The following is a 12,391-nucleotide window of genomic DNA, read 5'->3' as shown; positions in this document are numbered from 1 at the left end:
CCCTTGTTTATATTATTCCTATTTTTATATTTCCTTCTATTTAAATGGTTCCTATTTTTTTTCATATTCGTTTTGCTATTTGCATCGTGTTGTATCTGCTTTTTACCGATGCTTCTTGTTTTTTGCACTATCCCCTTTGTTGCTGTACACTGCAAATTTCCCCACTGTGGGACTAATAAAGGAATATCTTATCTTAATATTTTATCTTATATGAAAATAGAAAACCTAAGGAATCCATAGGTACCAACCATGTCATACCAGCTTGTTGCGAAGGAGGTTAAATAACAAACTTGTGCTACATTTTGACAAAGAAAAACTGGCGTGGCCATTTTCAGCTGTTGCTGGCTGTTGGGCTTGAGTTTGCCGTGTTATGATTTGAGCATATATTTTAATGCTAAATGCAGTACCTGTGAGGGTTTCTGGACAATATTTGTCATTGTTTTGTGTTGTTAATTGATTTCTAATAATACATATATACAGACATTTGCATAAAGCAGCATATTTGTCCACTACCATGTTGATAAGAGCATTAAATATTTGACAAATCTCCCTTTAAGGTACATTTTGAACAGATAAAAAATGTGTGATTAATTTGTGAATAATCATGGACAATCATGCTATTAATCGTGATTAAATATTTTAACCAATTGACAGCCCTAATATATTTATGACTTCTCTATACATACATCTCTGTTTACACCTCTGTATATATATACAGTATACTGTGCTGGGTACTGTGCCCTACTAAAGGGATCATTGGTTGTCTGCTCCAAGCATCAGCATTCCAACTTTGTCTAATCTGGATAAGGCCCGCGCGATAGGACAAGTTGAAGCTGGTGTGAGGAATGGAACGCCATCCCACAGCAACGTGTGACCAGGTTGGTGACCAGCATGAGGAGGAGGTGCCAGGCTGTTGTGGCTGCGTATGGATCTTCCACCCGCTACTGAGGCTCCTGACGGTGTATTAAATGAATAAAGTGTAAAATTGCCAAAATGTCTTGTTTTTTCCTTGTTACTGATAGTAATCGACAAAACACAAATTTCCAAACTTTTTTTCAGAGTTTATATATATATATATATATATATACATACATTTTGAATGAGCATTGTTGAAGGGTACCTGTGACCCAAGATATTTTTTGCCAACGACTGCTTGCTGTAATTGCTGTGCATATGACGAATAAAGAAGCTTGAAACTTGACTTGATCAGTCAAATTCATCTTTAACTTTGTTTATTGTGCGTTTTGTCTCTTTTTTTGGCAAATTAATTACAATCAAAATAACCATAACCAACTGTAACTATAACTGTACATATAAAATGATTTAAGAGGTGCTGGATGATTTACACAATATTTACATATGTCTATTATTAAAAAGATATCTATATATATATAGATATCTTTTTAAATATCACGGTTATCGTCAATACCGGTAATTCTAGCCAATCATGGACTACGTATCACACCATAAAGTAAAGAAAAATACGAGATCCGTAGTTTCTATTTCTTCATTACAGACTATTGTGATCTGATAAAAGGTCTATGAAAAGCTAATTTCCTGCTGAATTGCATAGGATATAAAACATTTGTAAAGAGACTATCGATCACTTTGTTTGGCAAAATCTTACTTGAGGAATCACGTCCATCAATCATCAGTGAGGGGGGCCGGTGGGGGGGGCATATGAGATTTTAGCTATCAAAATAAAATAAGCTTTTAATAACCTTTTCATACAGAATTCATCCAAAGGTAAGATAATGCCAGATTCATCTAATAAGGCTACTATAGGTTCATTTTACAAGTACGTTTTTTTTTTTTTTTACAACAACAACACTTTCTAATTTGTTTTTAAATGCCTCGAAAACATTTTAAAAATCAATTTTCTTTACAGGTTATTCAACCTTAGACATTAAAATGTACAGTTGTGCATGAAAGGATCTGCTGAAAAATTACCTACCAGCTCAACGCCCTGTACAACTGGATTTTTTTATTCAATTTTATATTTGTAAATAAGTATATAAAAAAAAAAGGTGGTACATTTGGTAATCATTACTTCAGAGAATACTGTATGAATGCCAAAAACAACATATATACACTCATATGAAAGTGGGATATTTTATGACATCCTGAGAACTCTGATTTTCTCTCAAAACGTATCATGTATTTTAACAGCTAAAAATATATCACAGAAAATAAATAATTGTCCATACTGTATGCATGACAACATGATAACATAGATTCTGTACCTGCTTGTTCCAACATTGAAATAACGAATGATGGCACCAACAGAGTTGAAGGGGGAAATACTGGGCACCATGAAACCCCTATTAAAGGTATAGTTGGGGGTGTAAACGGGTACTTATCCATAGTCAGTGTATTACCTACAGTAGATGGCAGTCGGCACGCCCCCCAGTTTGGAGAAGCAGACAGGAGTACGGGCAGAGCAAAGCGATGTATTGCTGTGGACGGGACCGGCAGCAAAACGTACTTTAGCCATCTAAAAGGAAGGCCCACCTAAAAAAAAATGATCTGCAAATGAAACTTATCTATACTGTTTTTGTCAACTGGACGCAGTTCTGATGTCAGACTCTGGAGGACCGTTTTTGTGTCAAATTATTGATTTCTTAAAGGCAGTGTTGACGATGTTCTCCAGTATACACTATTTGTTATATTGGTTGAAATGGCCTTTACACCCCGACAGTGATCCATTACTGATGAGCTCTGAAAAAGGACCGGAAAAGATCCGTCATCTATAGCTGCTGTAATCCTGTAAAAACGTCTACCAATCACTGCCTTTCGGTCCGCTTGGAAAGAACCAATCAGATGCCTCCCTGCTCGTACTCTACCCTTGGCATGCATAAGACTGAACTCAATGCGCGTCGCCGCCGCCCTGAAGGGGTTTCTTTCACAACAATGACCCGCTAGCTGGACATTATCCCGCTTATCACATGGCTACTTACTTAATAAATCAATAATTTGACACAGAAACGGTCTTCCAGAGTCCGACATCAGAACTGCGTCCATAGCAACGGTCTGCTATAAAGAAATAACAGACCGTAGAACGTCGTGATTGACCAATCAGAATCGAGCATTCAACAATAATAAGCCACATTAACTTTCAATAACGGTCGCTCAGTACTTCACTTTGTGCGCGTTGCTCGTTGTACTGGGTCACTTGCTCTGCCCGAATGCAAAAACGTCGACATTCAACGTGTCTGTGGTTTGCAGATTCTGGCGACTGGGCTGTAACTAAAGTATGTTTCAAACAAACTGGGTCTTATGAAGTATCGTCCAAATACGCCTAAAGGTAAAGAAATAGTGTGCGTGATTGTCAGATTGTCTGTTTCAGAACATTAGGCAACTAATTGTCTGAGAAAGTTCTGAAATAGGGAAGGAGTGGAGGGAGGCGGTTGGACTGTGATTGAAGCACACTGACACCTTTATGGTCACTGGACCACCTTCCAGAAGAATACTGTCAGCTGATCAGCACGTCCATCTCTTTCTCCATGGCCTCCTCGTTATTCTCCAGGCTGTACGTGGACCATTTGTTGAGTCTGCTGTACAGAGGCAGTCCATTATTCTCCCTGTAGAGGTAGACGCCGGTCACTCTGTTCCAGTTAGTGCTGCAGATAGGTCTCACGCTCTCTTGCTCGGCCAGCTGCTCCTTCTCTTCCTTCTCTAGCGCCACGAAGCCAAAGAATGTCTTAACATTCTCCGCGGCCAGGATGCGGGCGTGGACAGCTGCCGTGCGTTGGAAGAGGGTCTTTTCGTTGTGGCGGTAGTCGTCCCAGTACTCCTCCTGCCGGTAGCCAAGTGGAGAGGTGCAGCGCTTTATACACAGCATCAGGAACACCATCAGAGACAATCCTGCCACCACCAGCCAGCCTATCAGCTGAAAAGAGGTCACAAGAGGTCAGAAGTCGTGATGTCAACATCTTAGGTTCTTCTAAGGCAAAAACAGAATAAAATACTCCACTACCTGAGACTCGTATTTCATTCGTCGCTCAATTTCAGGCCAGAAGACTTGCAGCTCTGTCGGAACACCTCCTGGACACGGGAATTTCGCCATTACCTCTGACCCCTGATCCGGGGGGAAGCCCGGTAGCGTGCTGGAGTTAACAAACTCACTGAATGCACACGTGTACGCCTGGCCCTGCAGCAAAGAGATGACCGACCACGTTATCGGAGCCACCACAGCTCGACCGAAGACTGTTCCCAGTAGCGCGAAGGCCGCGGCGATGGACAGCTTCCGGCACCTTCTGAGCCGACACTCAGAGACCAGGTCCCAGGTGTTCTTGTTCATCATTACTCCGACGAGGAAAAACGCCAGCGCTGGAACACCGATGGCAGCCAGGCCGTAGAGGTAGTTCCTCCCAGAGGAACACGGACACTCAAAGGCAAAAACATTGTATGCAGTCTGGCTGGCCACAGTGCCCAGAGCGATCAGACCGTTGAAGATCATCACATCTTTACTCTTAAAGAAGAGGGACGCAAATTTAAAGTTCTCTGTGACGAGGGCATATGCAGCCATGTTGGGATGTCGGGACTTTACTGAGAATAATAATGAAGAGCTGTGAGTTGGTTTACAGCGATGTCAGGCTGCAGTGAGAGAGAAAAGGGGAAATAAATACGAAACTATTAATTTAAGAGAATTTTCTGTTCCAAACAAACGCTTTGATTATTGCTGTCTGAAGTGTGAATGACTGTTTGGTATTGAATGGATTCAGTTTAGTTGCAGAAAATGAGTGTCACACTTAAGCACTTATAGCAATGATCAATCAAAAAAGAAGCTGGAGACGGAGGAAAACATACTGCCATTGATGTTTTCTAAAAATAAACCCTGCCACTTGATTGAAAACAAAGTATGTAGTCATGCAAACTCACGCTCTAGCAGTGTCCTGAGGCAGAACATGTGAATCAGCCTTTGTAATCCATTTTCAGCATCCAGTGCAATAACATCTGAGGAAAAGTCCAAAACATAAAATCAACTTTATCAATGTTTTGAGGAGAGAGAAGTCCCTCTTTTTTGCGAGCAACTTTGAGTCTGTGGAAGCAGTCTGTCGGCGGGCACCAGTGATGACTCACTCAGGATCTGCCCCTTCGGTTTCCTCTCTAGTGGAAAAAAAAGGCTCTGCAAGTGAAAACACATGTTGCTCTCACGGCAACATGACAAAAAAATTAGTCCAGCCCAGAAACTGAGAGCCTGCCCCAGATGGCTGGTCTGACTCTGGCTCAACCCAACAGCTAGACCGGCACTTACAAATAAGGAAAGCAAATAAATCAGCAGGCAATTTCAACCATTATTGAAAAGTTAGGCAAACTTCTTACTGTTCCTTCCCTTTCAGGAAGAATCCCTAAAGGTTGTTTTTTCCACCTGGAGCCGTTGCCACTCCTCCTCCTCCACTCTCCCTGCTGTAACCTGATCTAATTAGCAACTGATAGCTTGCCAACACTAAAAGCGTAGACGACAAACATGAAACCCTAGCTGCATAGCAGCATTAGTATCGTCACAGTGAGCATGTTAAATACAGCCTCACAGAGACGCTTGTATGGCTGTATGCTTTTAGTCTTGTTCCTCTGATGTGTTACTCATCTGTAGGAGAAAGTGGGGGGAGTTCAGCCTCACAAAAAAATAAGTTTATTCAAGTATGCTATTAGTATACTTCTTTTAAACTTAAAATAAGAGAGTCTGCTTTCAGATTAATTTTTATGTACCTATCAGAGTTAAACTTAACAAAACTATACTTCAGTATACTTGGCTTATACCGACAAGTAGACAGAAAAGTCTGAGTGTGTAAGTATACAGAAAAGTCCATGTATACTTGGCTTATACTGAAAAGTATACAGTAAGTATATTTATTACGCGGCTTTGTTGAATACTCGATGCTGATTGGTCAATCACGACATTTGACAGTCTGTTGTTTCTTTATAACAGGCCGTTGCTATGGCCGCAGTTCTGATATCGACTCTGGCGGCCCGTTTCTGTGTCAAATTGTTGATTTCTTAAATAATTAGCCATTTAATAAGCGGGATAATGTACAGCTAGCGGGTCATTGTTGTGAAATAAACCCCTTTAGGGTGATGCGGCAGCCCGATTACAGTCTGTGTAATCTTGCAGATGCCATTAGGAGCACCGGAGGACACCGGAGAGCACATGATTTTTTTCAGATTACCTGTCTCATGCACTACTGTCAGGATATAGTGACCGTTTCATAAAAATAACTTTTTCTAATCGTATTTGCTCCATTTCTACCCACTGCAGCTTTAACAAACCTGTATCATCCAGCAGTTTAGAGCTAACATCACACTAACAGTATAGCCTCATATTGTAACTTCCTAAAGCACTAACACACGTGAGATTTTTTCAGATTTGTCTGTAATTGTTCTGACACAAGAATCATGACTCCTTGAACAATGAAAAAAAACATGTTTTTTAACCTTAATGTGCTTACCACTTGTGATATGGGCATCTCTTCATCACAGATTCAGTAGATGACTCTCCATATGTGGTCACATGACCAATTTGGTCTGTGGTTGCCTAGAAACAAGGGCTGGGTCAACTTCCCCACGGGCTCAAATCACCCCTCTATCCTGCTATCTACTTGAATATGGTTTGAATTATGCTATGTCATGCAACTCATATATCCTCAATAAATGGCTTTGCTTTCAGAAGTAAATGAAGAGCTTTGACAATGAGAAAACATTCTTTGGTGGAAGCGACAGGACTTCAAGCGAGGCGTGTCAGGCAGTTTAGTGTTTCTGCGGGGAAGAGTAACTCCCTTTAGTGTTGGCTTTGTAACTTTGCAGACCTTTTACATGCACACAAAACAACTATATAACACACTAAAGGAAAGGAAAAAAACAAACACAAAAGCATAATAGCTCCCCTTTAATGAAAACTATATAAAAAGAAGTAGAGTCTTTGTGTGAAAGTTATTTATTTCCGAATGTCCATTTGCATGTTTCCATCAATCCATGTGGGTGAGCTCCACGTCAACAACCTGTATGCAAAACCAGCCAGAACGCACCCTAACAGTCAAATCAGGCTTGCAACATGGTTTGCCCCTAAGAGCAACTATTTAGTAGTAGTCCAGAACACAAAAGAATCAAGTCAGAGACCTCAATCACAGCTGTCAGTTATAGCGTATAAGCTCATGATGAGGTCATTCATATCTGAAACCAGAGGCCATCTTTGAACAGAGACGAGGTTACCATCTCCACCCATGTAGAACCGCCTGCCATCACCTGACTGAAAGTTCATGATTAGGTCCTGTGATGACTCCAAAAGGGAGTCAATCACCATAGACCCCCTCCCTCCCCATGTTAAAATGGATAACTTTACAGCAGAAATAAACACGTTTCCAGCCTGGTACAAAAATAAGGTTTCGGTCGCTATAGCTAGTATCTCCGTTCATGACAACTGTACGGGGCTGAATTTCTATGTAACTCACCCGTTTAAATTATATTAAGGCTTAAAGGTCGACATAATGAGGGCGAGGCCGCTTTGAGTGATAGATGGGTGCCATCTCAGGTCGCTAGCTGCTAGCTGTCTGCCTCAACTCCACCTCTTTGCTCTTTATTTGGATTAGCCATGAGTTAGGCTGTGTCGTCACTGCCAAGATGGCGACGGACAGAGCAACCCACTTTGAGCTTCACAACCACTCTTCAGAGACCTACGGGTGACGTCACGGAGACTACGTCCACATTTCATACAGTCTATGGTAAGAACGGGTTTCACTTTTACAAAGTAGTAGGTGTAGCAGGCCCCTACTGACTCATATCTATGAGGCTGATAACGACTGATAACGCACATTTAATGAGCTGACAACAGTTAGTGAACTGATCATCATGACATGACTCATCCTGCAGCGATACAGCACTGAGTGAGTCCTAGACATCGGAGTATAAAGTCTTCCCGTCCCGGTCCTCCCAGGTAACACACGTCCGGGGTCTGTGGGCTATCCTGGTGACGTCCAGCTCAGGTTTACTGTAGTACCACTTGTTGAGCAGCTGGTCCACCTGTTCTTGCTTTGACACCCCATGAAGTCTCTCCTCTTCTTCATCCTCGAACTCCTCTCGGCAGTTTGCGATGAAGAGCGGGTGGGGAAGACGGAGCACGTCGTCCTCCCTCATGTCCTCAAAGAACTGCACCACGCATTTGCGGGCGAAGTCGCGAGCGTGTAGGACGCAGGTCTCGTCGAAGAGCTTCTGCTCCACGTCGAGGTAGTTGCTCCAGTAGCGCGTCTGCAGGGAGGTGGCGTGGTCGTCAAAGTAGGGCTTGATGAGGCGTCCCATTGCGCCCAGTACAATCAGGAAGAGGAGGATGGACCAGCCAACTGCCTACACAGGACAAGGAGTTAGCCACACAAAGCCATCAAAAGCAATCAATCAGCAGCAACGACGAGCGCACAAAGAGCTGCCAGTCAGTGGCACCCATTGTTCATGATACTCCCTCATACGGAGGGAGTGTGTGTGCACAGTGTGTCTTTTACAAATGACTCCAACACTGCAGCCTCAAATGTTAAATCCACAAGGGGTGTAAGGATACATCGATGTGGATCGATATATTGATTCAATGATCAACGATTCAATATCCTCGATGCAAAGTGAAAATATCGATACATATCATAATTTTTAAGATACGCCTTTATTTTGAAATTCCCACTATATATTGATTGTTTTTATTAAAAAGAATAGATTATTTTTTTATTTAAATGTCTGGAGGAGCTCAGTAATAACATTTTCAAAATCAGATTTTAGTTGCTTTTTGTGAGTTAATAGAAATGTAACTGACTATGTTAAATGGGTGTATGATATCGTCTCATATCGATCGCAGGCCCCTTAATTGAATTGAATCAAAATCGTATCGTGGCAGACTTTGTGATATCAGCAAATATATATAGAGTTGTCCAAAGAATCAATATAATATTGTATTGTGATGAAACTTGTGATTTACACCCCTAAAGCCCACAGCATTTAATGTGGAAGTCAGTTTTTGCAGGGTTGAGGATGGGCGCATGTATAGCATGTGTTTGTGTGTTTTTTCCTCATACTTTTATCCTAACTATTTTAATATATCAGTTATGACAACTTTGTAGGCTACTCACCAAGTTAAGGGATTGTTTTTTCCATTTTTGTCAAGTCAAACTTCAAAGATTTTGGTTGTCAGGTATGATTAAGACCATAATTCTACAGTTGCCAACTACATTTGAGGACATAACCGAGGAGGAAGTGAAACATATGATCAGAATAGTCGCTCTTATGACTCTCACGCCGAACCACACTGCCTATATGAGCAGCGTGTGACGCTACCTCGCTGAACCGCTGCATCTCTCCCGTGTGTGGTGTCCACACCGACAGCGTTGCTACTGCTGCTGCGCTGCTGCAGCCAGCCATCTCTCTACATAGAGTTTACCTTTCATAATGGCCACTTTATTTCATTATAAATTTCATTTATATTTATTTTAGACATAAAAAGGTTAAGAAGTGTGTGATCATTTATAAATGATAACAATATTCCACAATTAAAAGCCAGTACTCAAATATTTAAGAATAAAAGACTCGTGTTAACAAACGAAGGAATTCTGTCCACAGAAAAACGGTAGAGGGCGTTACTCACATTGGGCTTACTTCTATACTTCTATAGTGAAATAAACAGTGAAAATAAACTATTCCCCATTTTTAACATAAGAGATAGGGTCCAGGTTGAGTTACCCTTTAAGTGTCCCTCTGATCAGACCAGGTATGTGTGGTAAATGAACCCTGACCCTGATCTGACAGAGCACACCGCTGATTGAAGGTCTTCGTGAGGATGTGTATGCATGCTGAGGTTCTAACAGCTTACTTGTGAATAGCAGCGAACGTAACGAGAGACTGCTTTGCGGAAGGAGCTGTTCCTGAAGATAACGTCCTCCTTACAGGGCACTTTTGCCATCACTTTGATCACATCCAGACCGGTATTGTTGGGCCAACCTGAGGAGAAATACTACATAATAGATCGTACCAATAATGTGCAAACAATACTCATTGAATATGTGTTTGCTGATACCTGAGAAGAGTGCAGGGTCTACACTAACACTGAAGGCACAGATGAAGATCTTTCCATCCAGCAAAGTGACCAGGATCCAAACCATCGGGGCGAGCAGGGCCCTCTGGAGCATCGCTGAGAACAGGTACCTGCAGGGAGATCAAGGACCCGTTTTCATCCTCACATTTTATACAGCTTGACCCTCAAATACCCCCTTTTAGCCCGTCACGGGTTTCCTGCTACAAATAAACTAGGAGAGAAACACGGTTGCATAGCATCAGCAGCATTATGCAGTCATTTTATTCATTTTGCTAAATTTGATATTGGATCATCTATAGAGCATAATGAATACTGGATTTAAAGGAATACCTCAAAGTTCCAAGTTATTTATTTTCATATCCACAACAATTACAGAGAAGCAGTCTTAGATCTCAGGCTCCCTCCAACAATGCTCATTAAATATGTGTCAAAAGAAAATCGCGCAATTAAAAAAATGAGAATCTAAGACATAAAATAGTTCATAAAAAATAAAATATATGGATACAACAGAACATATATAAAATATAATACCTGTGTGTGTCTGTGTGTGTTTGAAAATGAATAAAATCCTGAAGTTTTCAAATTTTGTTGGTCTTATGGCATTTTAATATATTACAGATTTTTTTTTTTTTTTGCTTAAAATGGCTCTTTTGATAGTAAAGGTTGTTGACCCCTGGACTAGATTGAAAGAGGAAAGTCAATAAGAAGATCTATCCGTCATTCAAAACAAGATGACGACCGTGAAAATGATACTAGTTTTACAGTCAGTGATTTATTTTCCATATGAAGACTCACTTAACCACGGCCGGGTTCTTGGATCTCTTCCCAACGGGTCTCATCCACTCGTCCATCATGACGCCGGTGTGTCGGTTGACCAGGACCCCCAGGAAAAAAAATATGATGGGCGGGACGATCATCACCCCCATAGAGTACAGCTTGTTGTACTGAGGGAGGCACGGGCAGTTAAAGTCGAAGCTGGTGTAGAGCTTGACGCTGACCAAGGCCAGGATGATACAGATACCGTTGGAGATGGACTCAGAGTTGGACTGGAAGTACTGCAGGACCAACTTCATACGCTCCATAGCTTAAATATACAAAGAAACAGCAAGATGATAATTCAAAATAACAGAAATAGTTCCAATAATAAATTACGTTACAAAATGTTTTAGCTTCTGTAAAAATGTATTTAATTTACAGTTCACGTTACCTCACAATATGAACTAATCCTTTGTGAAGAAAAAAGTCTTTACAGTAAACAACCTGAGCTTCACCTGCAGTGATCCAGAGAGAGTCTGAGAATGCATGAATACACCTGAGCAGGTGACAGAGCTGCGTGGCCACACCCTGCCTCACATCACAGGCTTACAGAGAGAAAAGCAGCCGCAGCAGTAGAGTTCCTTGGAGGGCTGAATTGTCTGTCATGACCGGGCCTGAAAGTCAACTTCAAAGCGTATGGGACTGTACAGTAGATCAAACACCACTTGTGGTTATGAGCATTCAGACAAGAGAGATTGCCATCAGGTCAAACCAAAAAAGTGAAATGTGACTAATAATAGTATAATATAGTATAATTATAATAATCCCTCATAGCGCAGAAAAACTGTGCAGGCTAGCAGGTCAAAGGTGAAGCAGGACGTGGATCTGTAAACTGTGATGGATGTTTACAACAGACCGCTTACCTTTGTTTTCTCTTGTGATTACTGATTTGTGGCAATTTTGAACATTTTAAGCTTCGAGTTTGGCAGTTTAGCCGTCACCATCCATCTTTGTTTTTGGCTGTAGCCATCTTTTTAAAAAAAAACAGAAATGACAGGAGACGGTGGAGCTAAGTACAATTGTTAGGCGATCAACAAATTAAGGCGGTCAATCGATTCCATATTTAACCGGGATTAATCGTGTGATTGTGCACAGTTGATCGTGATTAATCGCACATTTTTTATCTGTTCAAAATGTACCATTAAAGGGAGATTTGAAAATGGTCATGCCAGTTTTTCCTCGCCAAAATTTTGCATAAATTTGGAGCGTTATTTAGCCTCCTTTGTGACAAGTTAGTATGACATGGTTGGTATCAATAGATTCATTAGGTTTTCTAGTTTCATATGATGCCAGTATCTTCACTCTAGCTTTAAAGAAATTAGTGGCGTTAAGGCTTAGTCCTTACTGCAGCAGCCTGGGCTCGAATCCAACCTGTGGCCCTTTTGCTGCTGCTTTTCCTGTCTATAAAATTGTCCAATCCAATAAAGGCAAAAAATAATCTTAAAAAAAACAACCTTAGATATAATTAACTTTCATGAACTGAGAACCCACTGTGAAAGGGTTAAAGTTGTA

The 12,391-nt window shown here is 41.2% G+C and overlaps 2 protein-coding genes across 2 annotated transcripts; both read right to left on the bottom strand.

Annotated features, from left to right (window-relative positions):
• Window positions 1-2,731: 2,731 nt before the first annotated feature.
• Window positions 2,732-5,157, bottom strand: LOC119495512 (calcium homeostasis modulator protein 2-like). The gene is made up of 3 exons (XM_037782069.1): window positions 4,882-5,157; window positions 3,977-4,596; window positions 2,732-3,889 (listed from the first exon to the last, which is right to left on the bottom strand). The coding sequence occupies exons 2-3, from the start codon at window positions 4,526-4,528 to the stop codon at window positions 3,473-3,475; spliced, it is 969 nt and encodes a 322-aa protein (XP_037637997.1). The 5' UTR covers window positions 4,529-4,596; window positions 4,882-5,157; the 3' UTR covers window positions 2,732-3,472.
• Window positions 5,158-6,880: 1,723 nt separating this feature from the next.
• Window positions 6,881-11,659, bottom strand: calhm3 (calcium homeostasis modulator 3). Its single transcript, XM_037782068.1, has 5 exons — window positions 11,271-11,659; window positions 10,859-11,147; window positions 10,046-10,173; window positions 9,842-9,969; window positions 6,881-8,337 (listed from the first exon to the last, which is right to left on the bottom strand). Exons 2-5 carry the CDS (start codon window positions 11,143-11,145, stop codon window positions 7,888-7,890), a joined length of 993 nt encoding a protein of 330 aa, XP_037637996.1. The 5' UTR covers window positions 11,146-11,147; window positions 11,271-11,659; the 3' UTR covers window positions 6,881-7,887.
• Window positions 11,660-12,391: the final 732 nt, after the last annotated feature.

This window comes from Sebastes umbrosus, chromosome 10 (genome assembly GCF_015220745.1).
Source record: "Sebastes umbrosus isolate fSebUmb1 chromosome 10, fSebUmb1.pri, whole genome shotgun sequence".
Classification (NCBI taxonomy): domain Eukaryota; kingdom Metazoa; phylum Chordata; class Actinopteri; order Perciformes; family Sebastidae; genus Sebastes; species Sebastes umbrosus.
Note: the sequence above shows the minus strand (reverse complement) of the source record. Positions and strands in the feature narration are given on the sequence as shown.

Bases quoted from the DNA above. Each gene is read 5' to 3' on its own strand.
- calhm3 (XM_037782068.1), bottom strand. From the start codon at position 11,145: ATGGAGCGTATGAAGTTGGTCCTGCAGTACTTCCAGTCCAACTCTGAG. The intron at 9,970-10,045 runs GTATCAGCAAAC...ATTTCTCCTCAG, and splicing joins AGACCCTGCACTCTTCTCAG to GTTGGCCCAACAATACCGGT. The intron at 8,338-9,841 runs GTAAGCTGTTAG...TGTCCTGTGTAG, and splicing joins ACGTTCGCTGCTATTCACAA to GCAGTTGGCTGGTCCATCCT.
- LOC119495512 (XM_037782069.1), bottom strand. From the start codon at position 4,528: ATGGCTGCATATGCCCTCGTCACAGAGAACTTTAAATTTGCGTCCCTC. The intron at 3,890-3,976 runs GTAGTGGAGTAT...ACCTCTTTTCAG, and splicing joins GAATGAAATACGAGTCTCAG to CTGATAGGCTGGCTGGTGGT.